This window comes from Odocoileus virginianus, chromosome 22, assembly GCF_023699985.2.
Source record: "Odocoileus virginianus isolate 20LAN1187 ecotype Illinois chromosome 22, Ovbor_1.2, whole genome shotgun sequence".
Taxonomy (NCBI): domain Eukaryota; kingdom Metazoa; phylum Chordata; class Mammalia; order Artiodactyla; family Cervidae; genus Odocoileus; species Odocoileus virginianus.
The window spans coordinates 35,159,098-35,172,273 of NC_069695.1; the positions used below are offsets into that span (position 1 = coordinate 35,159,098).

General features: G+C 41.1%; 1 protein-coding gene across 26 annotated transcripts in view; it reads left to right on the forward strand.

Moving 5' to 3' along the window:
* The window catches only part of DTNA (dystrobrevin alpha), a 419,063-nt gene that overhangs the window by 281,080 nt on the left and 124,807 nt on the right, over window positions 1-13,176 (forward strand). For 24 of the 26 annotated variants that reach the window (XM_070452805.1, XM_070452802.1, XM_070452813.1 and 21 more), the window contains one exon: window positions 3,924-4,004. The exons of the other annotated variants lie outside the window; for them this stretch is intronic. In XM_070452805.1, the coding sequence (XP_070308906.1) occupies window positions 3,924-4,004 (81 nt within the window). The remainder of the gene's footprint in view (window positions 1-3,923; window positions 4,005-13,176) is intronic. 26 annotated transcript variants of the gene reach the window in all.

Here is a 13,176-nt window from a genome sequence, read left to right on the forward strand (position 1 = left end):
GACATGTGACTACACCCAAGGTAGGCTATGAGTTTATAGACTTTGAAGGAAAGACCACACATGTCAAAGTGAATTGAGTTCATGGTTTATTGGGCCAGCGACCAACAAATTTATTTTAAACAAGATGGGTAAATGGAGCAAGAACCTGTCCAGTCTGTCTCAGCAGCTTTTTTGAGTTCCAGAATCCGTGATGGATCCCGTGGTTGCCACTTACATGATCCCTGTGAGGCAGTGGACTGCTGCATCTGAAAAGCTAAACATCATTGCTCACCACATCCTTTTAATATTCAGGGCTTACATCCTCAGCCAGAAAGAAGCTTTACAAACTGAAGGCTTTGCCAGACCTCCAGACCCCTACCTGAGGTTTGAACTAAGCAGAGGGTCAGCTGCATCTACATGGTAATGGGCAAAGGAGTCAGGGTATTCCTGACCCTAGGCATCATCTCTACACCCCTTTTACTGCATCCCGGAGAGTGGCACCTTTGCTGAATGCCCGTAGGAACCCTATGAGAAGGAGCAGCAGAGGATCCAGGGTTTCTGTTCTTAGAGGATGAGGTCTCACTGGAACTAAGAAATTTAATTGTGTGCTGCATCACAGTTCTTTTAATCCTGGGGCTTGAATCATTATTTTTGAAGAACTTACATGAATTGTCTATGTCCATAATGTCTTCTTTAAAGGATTATTTACAGATACTGAGATTCTCTTAATTGTTGAAACAAACTGAGCATTGCTAAAAGTACAGCTTCACCCTGGGGAAAAAGACAGATTTAATGCTCATGTATTTCTGATTGTCTCTGTGTCTCTGCTTATCCTGTATTCTAGAGAGTTCATTTCCCACATGAGCCTCTCAGATTGACAGACGACATGAAACTAGGAAGGTCCTTTGAAATGCCAGTGGCAAAATAAAAATATAAGTATCATAAGGGTTAGAAATATGAGCTTAAAAAGTAAAAGAAACTAAGCAGATTAAATGTGAAGTCCTACATTTAGCCCCCAAATAAGCATTTAAACAGAAAAGATATGACTTAATAGAAGTGCTTATGATTTCAAAAGCCAGTTTTAATGAACTTCTAGCTTAAAAGAGCCAGAAGAATAAACCACCTATAGAAAAAAATGGCATCAGTTACTTCCCTTATCAGTAGTGGTAACAATTGCTTTCTGTCCATTCCACGCAGGTAGGCAACAGCTGTGGCATTTGGGCCAATTTTGAGCTTCCCTGGGGGCCCAGACAGTAAAGAATCTGCCTGCAACATGGGAGACCTGGGCTCGATCCCTTAGTCAGGAAGACCCCCTGGAGAAGGGAATCGGTACCTCACTCAAATATTCTTGCCTGGAAAATTCCATGGATAGAGGAGCCTGGTGGGCCACAGTCCACCGAGTCACAAAGAGTCAGAAAAAAAACTGAGTGACTAACACTTTCACTTCTACTTTTCACTTTGGGTTAACTTCATATATCTCATTTCAAGGAGATATTAGTCAGACAGAACAGGATCACTGGAATGGGTAAGGGTCTCAAGTCCATGTCTGATGATAATAACAATAATAGCAACATCCATATATTGATTCCCATTGTATGCCACTCTCTGGGTAGACATTGTACTTGAAATGGCTTTGGACTTGGACTCTTCAACCCGAAAGTCTCAAGGAGACGCTACCCCTGCCCCCACCACCTAAACTTTAAACTCTGTGATGACAAGAACTTTTGTACATAATCTCCAGATGCTAATGATGATCACAATAGCTGCTTCCCAATCTTTGAAAAATAAATTTTGTTAAGTGGCAGGGAGAAAAGATGATATGGTTTCAGAAGGGAAATCAGATGAAATGGATTGAAGTTACAGGGAGGCAAATGAGAGCCCAAATATAAAGAAGAAATGTCTATCACTTATTGGTGCTCAGCAGTGACACCGAAAACCTTATAAGGATGTCCATTTGCTGTTAAGTGCTCACTAGGTACCAGCTACAGAGGTTACCAGCTGGTAAAAGTTGATGCTATTCTCATTTTATATGTGAAGAAATCGGAAGACAAGTAAAAACTTCTCAAAGTTCATACAACTAGGAAGAGAAAGATTAGGGTTACTAAATATATAGCTCATATATTTTCACTAAGTTTTAAAATTATCCCTTTCATTGCAAGTAATCTTTTATGGCCATTGGCTAAATGTCCATCTATTGAGAACATATTTAGGCAATTTTCTGCATTGGGTGAAGGTAAGTCCTCCCTCTTTGATCCTTCAGGCATTCAGTATCAATGAGTCTGTTCGTCAGTAATATACTCTCATAAGATTGAATGTTAGTGAACTGCCTCATAAAACCATGGAGTAATAGGTGATGTTGCTTAGTCACTAAGTCATGTCCAACTCTTTGTGACCCCACAGACTGTAGCCCGCCAAGTTCCTCTGCCCATGGGATTTCCCAGGCAACAGTACTAGAGTGAGTTGCCGTTTTCTTCTCCAGAGGATCTCCCCGATCCAAAGATGGAACCTGAGTCTCCTGTTATTTATAAATAAGTAAAGTTAAAAAAATCCTGCATACCAAATGGTGCAGCCAAAAAAAATTTTTTTAATATATCAAAGTAGAGCCATGTGCCTTGATATCTGTTATGAATATAAGCATGGGCTTGAAAGAAGCAAAACATTTAGAAGTAGCAAACAGACATTAGTTGAACATCTGCTCTGTTCTAGAGACAGTCTAGAAATTAGCCCCTTCGGAGGAGTGTGGGAGGATGGCCAGGAACTCAGGTGTTGCTGTAACAAGCAGCCCATCTACAAGGGCTGATGAGGAGACCAGCTGAAGCCCAGCAGAGGTTTGGGGGCAGAGTGGTGGGGAATGTTGTGGGGAAGGTAGGAAGGAAAGAGGCCTGCAGCGGGGCTTGGATTCCGGGCAGAACTTTCAGCCCTGGTGCTGTGGGCATCGGGAGCCATGCTGGATTCTTGACCTTGAGTAAAGAAGTGGGCTAAAGAAAGCAGTTCAAAGAACATGCTATGTCAGGGAGGAACTGGAGGCCACAGTGGCAGAAAGAATAGTGCTTGTCTTTATTTTTTTAATTTTTTCTTTATTTTTTAAAATTTATTTTAATTGGTTTACAATACTGTGCTAATTTCTGCTGTATGGCAAAGTAATTCAGTTATACATATACATACATTCTTTTCCATTATGACTTATCACAGGATATTGAATATAGTTCCTTGTGCTGTGCAATAGGACCTTCTGTTTATCCATGCTATATATATGCTAGTTTGCATCTGCTATTCCCAAACTCCCAACTGATCCCTCCCTCACCCCGCTCTCTTGGCAACCACAAGTCTATAACCGTGGTTGTTTTTAGAAAGGAGACTCCTCTGAGGTTGACAGGAAGCTTTGTAGGATAGACACGAGTAACAATAATGATGTACATAATGTGTACCAAGCAGTGTCCCCAGTGTCTTAGATTGATAGACACTCATTTATCCTTCAACAGTCCATGAAGTAAGTAGTAGTATTATCGTCAATCCCATTTCCCAGATGAGAAAACTGAGGCTTCTAAAAGCAATTGGCCTGAAGGAACCAAGAGCAGATGTCCAGCGTTCAGCCTGTGCTCACCTCCCAGCTGTACTCTAATTACAGATTACAGTGCATTTAAAATCATCATTTGATAACATTACTATCTGGAGTCATCTAGCAGTTTAAGCCGACTGTTCTCAGAAGTGGCAGACACCACAGGACTGAGCTTGTGTTCCTTAACCCAGGGACAGGATTGACAACCTGATGTCCCAGAACCTGAGGCATACGGGACAGACCTCAGGTCTTAAATTTCTATCCTAGTAAAGATGAAAGTCAAATTGCATGTCTCGGTTAGGTTTGTAGTTATTTCATTTATGACCATGATCACTTCCTTTCCACAAGCAAGCAGACCACATGTGTGCCTTTTATCTACCCCCAGGGGCTCAAGACCTGGATCGTATCCGACTCTCCACCTATAGAACAGCATGCAAGTTGAGGTTTGTTCAGAAGAAATGCAATTGTAAGTATGCCGGTTCCTTAGGCCAGCTACCCCCATGAATCCTATAGTTCACATCTGTTACTTGGGCTACCTAGCCCTGTGAATCCCATAGTTCACATCTATTACTTGGTTTATTAAAAGTAGGCTTTCTTGCAAGTATGAATAAAAAATATATATGTTTATACAACAATAAGAGAGTATGATACACAAATGGTAGAAAGACTTTTCCCAAACAATTCTGAAGGCTAAATGACTCAACTGCTGAAGTATTGGAATGGATGAACCTCTGGATATGTATCCTGCCCTTGGAATGGTTTAAATCCAGATGGATGGGTTTTCTTCTTTTCTCTAACTTTGGTATTGTAAGCTCCAAGCCCTCCAAATGGCTTCCAAAAACTTTAGAAAATATCCAATATTAAGCCCTCCATGTTGTCTTTACAAATATAGGGAAATGTTTACAAGCTCCTGGAAAACATTTAAGTTTCTTTCTGAAACTACAAAAATGAGTCCTTTGTATCAGAACATTAACTACTTTTGCTTACATCAGACCATAGCAAAAGAAGAGACAATGATACTTAAAGAAACAAACTTGCTTCAACTTTTTCCCAAATTTTAACATGTAGCGGCAAGCTGGCTCATCCATCAGTGAGCAGTTTCACTTTCCATGCCAGGAGTACTTCCATCAGATTATCACATTCATTTTCTCTTGAAAAATAGAGTGTTTCCAAGTTCATGTGTAGGAACTTACTCTCTTCTTTTTTGAAAACCGACTGCCATAAAATTAATAACTGTTCTCATTTTCTAGTTAGTATTGGATGAATTTTAAAAATGAAAACCATAATGTTCTCCTGCACACATAGACATAGTTCTTGAATACCTAGCATGGGCATTAGGCACTTGGTGAATGTGGAAACCAGCCGCCTTTACATCTCTGCTCTCCCAGGATCTCTAGCAAAATGCGTCTTGTGGCCCTGGGGGGACCACCTCCAGCCCCAGGCTTCTCAGTTTACAGCTACAGGAATGCACCGGGGACATCTACTCCTCAGCTTGCTCATCTGCAGCTTCTTCCCCAGCACTAGTAGCTAGAAATGGGGCTGAAATTTGGGTCAGGACAAGAAGGAAGAAAAAACCAGCTGGGTCAAATATCAAAGATGTGTTTTAGCTTGTGCGTGCATGCGTGCTCAGTCATGTCTGACTCTTCTGCAACCCCATGGACTGTAGCCCGCCAGGCTCCTCTGTTCATGGGATTTCCCAGGCAAGAATACTGGAGTGGTTTGCCGTTTCCTCCTCCAGGGAATCTTCCCGATCCAGGGATCGGACCCATGTCTCCTGCATCTCTGCGTTGGCAGGCTCATCACAGGAAGCTAAACCAGTTCCCCAAGATGCAACAGAAGAACACTGCAGATGCAGGAAGGAACCTGGGATTGTGCTTGCGGTCCCGCATGTTGATAAGTCATAAAAGCCCTTTCGGGGACTGGTGTTAAAGGACCAAGAAAATGCTCCCACAAGAAAGCTTCCCCTCCCCCCTCAACCCCATCACTCATATGTAAACAAAAGGAAGAATCTCTGTGTTTTCAGCAGTGAAAGTGATGGAACCCTCTCCCTTTTTCCCTCGTTACCACTCCAGTGGCCCTCAGTGTAGACGGTGTTCTGTTCTCATAAACCTTTGCTGCGCAGAGCCTTCCCTAGGCTGCTTTCAGTAGAGATGGGGAACTCTACTGGTGGTTCGGGCGAGAGGTGATCGGGGACCTCCACTAAGAAAGAAAGCGGCAGGATCAACATATATTTTAGAAAATAAATTGTCAGGTATTGAAGAAGAGTAAGGAAGTGTTGTGTATTGCCTTGGGTATTATTAAATTTTTTTGGTGTGCTTATTTTCTCTCATTCACCAATTTCAGGGCTCTTCAGAGTAGGGTCAATTTTTTATATGTACTCTATGTTTTACTTAAGTTTCTAAGTAAAGACTAATGTTCAATAAATATTTCTCCTTGCCCATTTTGTATAAAATAAGCTATGAAATACTTTGCTGAAATTATATTAGATGCCAGAATAAAATATCTTGAGTGCTTTCAAAAAAATTTTTAAAAGACAGTACAAAATGGTAAGGATTAACAAATACATAGCTAATTAAATAAATAAGGAAAAGTGAGAAAGGAAGGAAGAGAGGGAGGGAGGAAGGAAGGAAAAGTAAAGAAAAAATGACCCACATTGATTAGGCAACCCTGCAGCCAGCATTACAAAGGGTGCACACCGTTGGCCTTAACTGGATCCAGCAAACCACAGGCTGTGTCTCATTCCTCCTGCTCTCTGATAAAGGCCCTTCTCCTTTTTGGGTACCTCCTTTTCCATTTCCTGCTCCCCTCATCCTTACTCCACATCCTGAATTATGTCATAACATCACTGACTCTTTTGGAAAACAGCGGGGGAAACGGTGTTGATCCATCCCTGTCTCTGTGAGTCCATTCCCTTACCCTTTAATTTAGGAAGCTTATAACGAACCCCTACTAAAGGTCTGGCACCACTCTAGGTACCAGGAATAAAGCTGGAGTGAGTGAGATGTGATCCCTGCCTTAAAGTTGCCCAAAGTCTAATTGGGTAGACGGATTTTTACAGAGACAAACACCACATCTGGAAGTGTAATAAGGGCAGAGTGTGCGTGGGAGCACCAAGAAGGCAGAGCCCAGACCTAGGTGTGAGGGCTGCTGATGGGAGTTTTCCTGGAGCAGGAGACACTGGGCTGAGTCTTGAAGAATGAGTAGACATCACACAAGGAAGTGTTATTTGCTTTGCAAGGTACCTTATCAACTTCATACGTTTTAGAGAAAGGAAAGATATTACATTCTATACAAACTACACAAAACTAAGGCTCAAAGGGAAAAAAATAAGCATATATTGAGTGCTCTGCTAAAATTAAGTTTCATTTTAAAGTTGTTTCTACCTGTATCAGAAGTCTTACCCACAAGCGCTATGTGTGTTAGCTGAATTTTCCTTCCTGACAAAGAATATAAGAGCTGCATTGAGTTACATGTAAAATGCTCACACAATTGGGCTTGGTTTGTCTTCATCAAAGTTGAAGTCTTCCTTTTAGGAAGATAACCAGCAACACTGATGTATGTGATGTATTAGTCAACGTTGAATATATACCCCTCTATTAGAGGAACATATTTTCTGTCTGCCATACAACCTAACCCACAATGCATTATGGTACCTGGTATACTCTACAATAAAACAAATAAGAAAAAAATCCAGGAAGTGTGCTTTTAAGGGCATCACTTTATTGAAAACTCTTACACTGTATTTATTCATGGAAATCAATAGGCCTTAACTGAGAACAGGGTGTTTATTTTTAGGCCCAGACCTTATTTACAGTTAAAATTTATTTTGTATATTAACAAAACTAAGCTTTAAAACTACATAATGGAAGAAAAAAATGTAAAAACTGACACAAAGTCATCACCTAGAAAAAATATTTCTGGGTGTAACATGGGGTATATAGATTTTTAGATTTCTTCTTTGTCTAAATTTAAAGATCAAAAGAGCTAGTTAGTTTCCCCATATTTCCTTCCCCATAGCCCTTGCCTACTCTGTTGCTAAAGTATTGATTCCTATCACTGACATTCATGTTCATTCTGTTTAATACAGTTACTGATGGATGCTGAGAATAGCTCATTGCCCCTGTTCTGAAAAACTCCAAAGGAGAGGCCAGAAAACTGTGGCCTGTGGTCTGAATGTGGCTCAGCATCTATTTTGTGTCAACCATGAACTAAGAATAGTTTTCACAGATGAGTATTTGATAATAGGGAACACTGATTCACAACCCCGACAAAGGAAAATATTATCCTCCCAAAATAATTCCATTCTTCTCGTTGTTTAAAAATTGGACTCAAGGCTTCTTTGGTTGTCCAGTAATTAAGACTTCCCTTCCAATGTAGGGGGTGCAGGTTCAATCCCTGGACAGGGAGCTAAGATCTCACATGCCCTGTGGGCACAAAACTAAAATGTAAAACAGAAGTAATACTGTAATGAATTCAATAAAGACTTTAAAAAATAGTCCATATCAAAAAAACAAAAGCCTTTAAAACAGTGGACTCAATTACTATATTTTTAACTTCACAAGTAAAAATGTGGAAACTTGTTTTCTCTACTTAATATCTACACAGTATTACTATATAACACAGTGGTGCCTCTTGGTCCACAAAAAAAAAAAAAATTTTACTAACCTCTGCTAGAAGAAAAGAATTGTAAGAAGCCCACTTTTAGCAGACTTGCTGATATAAGGAACAAACTAGTGGTTATCAGTGGGAAAGGGAAAGGGGAGAAGGGCAGTAAAAGGTTAAGAGGGTAAGAGATACAAACTATTAGGTGTCAAATAAGCTGCAAATAAAATAAGCTTCAAGCTACATTGTACAACACCGGGAACACAGCCAGTATTTTATAATAACTCTAGATGGACTGTGTGCTCAGTCACTTCAGTCATGTCTGACTCTTTGCAACCCTGTGGACTGTAGCCCGCCAGGCTTCTCTGTCCCTGGGATTCTCCAGGCAAGAATACTGGAGTGGGTTGCCATGCACTCCTCCAGATTATCTTCCTGACCCAGGGATCGAACCTGCGTCTCTGTCCTGCATTGTAGGAGGATTCTTTACCACTGAGCCACCAGGGAAGCCCATAGATGGAGTGAAAGGGAAAGTGAAGCCGCTCAGTCATGTCCGACTCTTTGCGACCCCATGGACTGCAGCCTACTCCTCCATCCCTGGGATTCTCCAGGCAAGAATACTGCAGTGGGTTGCCATTTCCTTCTCCAAGGGATCTTCCCGACCCAGGGATCGAACCCGGGTCTCCAGCATTGCAGGCAGACGCTTTAACCTCTGAGCCACCTGTGAATCACTCTATTGTACACTTGCAACTTATATCATACTGCAGTTATAGTTCAAATTTTAAAAAAAATGATTTTTTTTTTCAGGCAAAGCTTATTTCCTTCAAATTTCTCCATAGGCTCTATTTTCCAACTCTGCTTCTTCACTTTGCCATTCATCTTTGTACCTTGTCACACACTTCTTCCCCTGCCATAACTAGCACATTCTTTAATAAAACAAAGGAAGGAATGTATCCAAAAAATAGGGAACAAAAATTGACTATTTTATTTTCTAGGAGGACTGGAACAGAATGGAGACTATGATAATATTCCCAATACTCCTTCCTAATCAGCAGTATTCTCTTTTGCTTCCAGGTATTCTGCTAAATTTCCACAAAATAAATACCCTATATACCATTTACAAACATGTGAAAATGACCACATCTCTGCCTTTATTTTTAACAAATAACCATCTTCTACTAGAAAATGATTTCCTCGGTGAGCATTGACACAGTTAATGACCCAGATACCCTGTAATGTCAGCAGATCTTTTTTCAGAAATTACTTTGGAGTCAAGGAAACATGGCCTTAAAGTTCACAAACAACAAAAGGCAACAGGAGAAATCAATGAGAAATCTCGACGCCCTCCTGCTTAATAGAACAAAAAAACAAGGAGATGAGAGGGTCCTCTCTCCGACACTGCACCGTCTTTAGTTCTGGTTACAGTTTGAATTTTCCATCACTCATCTCAATTAAAAGTGAATTAAAATTGTATTTAAAAGAAACAGAGGACAAAAGGTATACATTTGCCTCTGGACTGTCTCAAAATATCTTTCCTCTAGTAAATGAAACATCTTTTAAAAGTAAAGTTTCCTTCATTCAGATATCATTTAAAGTCAGAACATATGCTTTTCTCTATAACTTCTCTAAACTTCTTTCAGGATTTCTTGTGAACCAAGAAAAAGAGAGTTATCTCTTTACTAAAATGTTTCTCTATCACTGCAAAATTAACCCAAGTGAATGCTGTCTATGTCCTAGGTCCTGAATAAATACTCTCCCATGAATGAATGAATATGCCCCACTAGATTCACTTTTCACCTGCTGAGTGACTAGTCTTAGGCTACAGGAATAGCCTGCATTAACAAATGCTAGTATCACACTCATTTTCCTTCAAGCTAGTGTATCAACATATTCCTCATCCTTGTCTCATATTTTTTGTTTTTGCTCTTTCTTTTGGCTGTGTGGCACATGGGATCTTAGTTCCCCAACCCCGGATCGAACCGGCACCCCCTGCACTGGCAGCAGTCTTAACCACTAGACCGCCAGGAAGCCCCTCTGCCTCATTTTTAAATGTGGATTTCTGGCTGCCTGTGTCAGTTTTTATCTTTGCTTAACAAATGACCACACACTTAGCAACTGAGAACAACATTTGTAATTACCCAGTTTCTGCAGGTAGAAACCCACCCAGCATGGCTGAACTCAGCTCAGAGTCTCATGGGCTGACCTCAAGTGCTGGCTGAATCTGTGGTTCTCATCTTGGGGCTCCGCGTCCTCTTCCAGGAGAACTGACTATTGGTGGATTTCATATCCTGATGGTTGAAGGACTGAGATCCTCGTTTGTTGCTCACTGTCAGTGGGGACACCTCCCAGTACCTAAAGGCAAGTCACATTTCTTGCCATATGGCTCCCCACAGACATTCAGAGTGTGAATATCTGTTTCTTTATCCATGTTTCTCTCTGACTCCCTCCTCTGTGACCAGCTAGGAAAACAAAAAACTCTCTGCTCTTAAAGGACTCATGTGCTAGGTCAGGCCCACCCAGATACTCTATCTCAAGACAACTGATTTGAGACTTTAATTACATCTGCAGTTACCCACAGCAGTACCTGGATTAGTGTTTAATTGAATAACTGGGACTAGGTATGTGTGCTTGACGTGCCAGGAACCTTGGGGTGGGGCCAAGCAGGGCACCCTAGGAGTCTGCCTACCACATTGCCCAAAGTTTAAAGTTACAGCACAGGCAAGAGAAACAGCTCCCCCTCCAAAAGATATGCATTTAAAAGACAAAGAGAGGTCCAGTGGTTAAGACTTCACCCTCCAATGCAGGGGCTGCTAGTTTGATCCCTCGTTGGGGAGTTAAGATCCCACATGCCTTGCAGCCAAAAATGAAAACATAAAACAGAAACAGTACTGCAATAGATTCAATAAAGACTTTTTAAATGGTCCACATAAAAAGTCATTTAAAAAGAAGAGATAGAAGGAGTCACTCCACTCAAAGAGCCAGAAGAAAGAGCAGGAGTGTTGACAGTTAGGGAAATAAGTGACAGAGGTCAAACCCTTGGAGCAATCGTATCTTTGTATTCTTCCAAATGTGTTTGATATACACTTTCATTCCTGAGACTTCCCTGGTGGCTCACTGAAGTTGAGTTGTTCTAGACACTTGTTGAGAATAAAGACAAGTGAATTGCACTAGAACACAACGTTACCCCAAAATTCCCTGTGGGGAAGTCGGTGGTGACAGAAGAACATAAACAAACCCATTAAAGATGCCCGTGTGCCAGGTGATGGAACACTGCTTCCCTCTGGGCATGCTGGACCAATGGCAAAAATGTCTCCCCTTAATCAGGAAAATTTCTGGTAGAGAAAAGCTATGATTTTAAAACCCTGATGTTTGTGATGTGGGTTTAATTAAAGCTACTTCTCCCCATTAATTGCCTTTAAGTTCTTAAAGACCCAAGGCTTAGGTTTCTTGTTAGTATTTTTATTTTTAGAGAATGCTGGAAACTTGGTCTGCTCAAGCTGCTACCTCTGCATATGCAGTCTGTGAAGTAAACTGACACCTGTGGCCTTGTTTCCAAGCATCTGAATGTAACATCCATCAGCTTCCTTTTCTCCTGCTTTTTCTCTGTTCCAGGAAGCTATGCCAACTAAGCACTTTCACTCTCACAGTTTAGGAAAGAGCATCACCTTAAATGCTGCAGTCAGTTGGGAAGGAGCGGTATATAAGGAGGAATACATTTCAAGCTTCTCCAACCCCATCTAAAGGAGGCCAGAGAGAGATGCAATGACCTTCCCTTGGTGATCCACCAAGCTCTGTTCCTGGGAGCCTACGGTATCAGCCCAGGGCCAATCAGCAGAGTGATGAAGCAATATCCAGGGGGTGTCCTCCCGCAGCCCGCTCCCAGGATCCCTGGGCTTAGGAAACACAGAGGAAACAAACTACAGGAAGACAGGGGGAAAAATGACCCCTCCCACATAACCACACCTGTGGTTGTGCCGGAAAATCCTCCCTGACACCCTCTTGATTTCCTCTCAGTGATGTTTTGTTGGCATTTTGTCACCATTGTTAACAAACATTCAGACATTTATTCATTCATTCAACAAATATAGACTGAGATTTACTGGGCTTCAAGCATCATGCTTGGGCTTCCCTGGTAGTTCAGTGGTAAATAATCCACCTGCGATGCAGGAAATGGCATTGGGTCAGGAAGATCCCCTGGAGAAGGAAATGGCAATCCACTCCAGTATTCTTGCCTGGAAAATTCCATGAACAGAGGAGCCTGGTGGGCTACAGTCCATGGGGTCACAGAGAGTAGGACATGACTGAGCGACTAAACAACAACAGGCATTATGTTTAGACCATGGGTGGTGAGGGGAGTCTGGTAATTTTCCTTAGTGTACAAATTTAGTATTAGAATAACCTTAAGTTTAGAATAAATAGGATGTATCCTGTTTATTCAAAGTTTCTGAGTCTGTGGATATCAAATGTAGATAAACCCTAAAACTTTGCTATTAGGTTGGTGCAAAAGTAATTGTGGTTTTACATTGTTGAACTTTGCCATTTGATATTGGAATGCACTCCTTAATAAGGATGGTTATGTTATACATCCTTTTAATGCACATTTCTCACTTTATGTTTTTTGCTAATGACTCATTACTTGCTGTTTATTTTAGACTAGGGAAATTATGTTAGACAAAAGGCAAATTTGAGCAATTTTCTTATTCGAGTTCAAAATGGATTGTAAAGCACTGGAGACAACTCACAACATCAACAATGCATTTGGCCCAGGAACTGCTAATGAATATACAGGGCGGTAGTGGTCAAGAAGTTTTGCAAAGGAAACAAGAGCTTGAAAATGAGAAGTTCAGTGGCTGGCCATCGAAAGTTGACAATGGCCAACTAAGAGCCATCATCAAAGCTGATTCTCTGATAACTACGTGAGAAGTTGACCAAGAGCTAACCATTCCATGGTCATTTGAAGCAAATTGGAAATGTGAAAAAGCTTGATAAGTCGGTGCCTCATGACCTGACTGAAAATTTAAAAAAAAAAATCGTCTTTT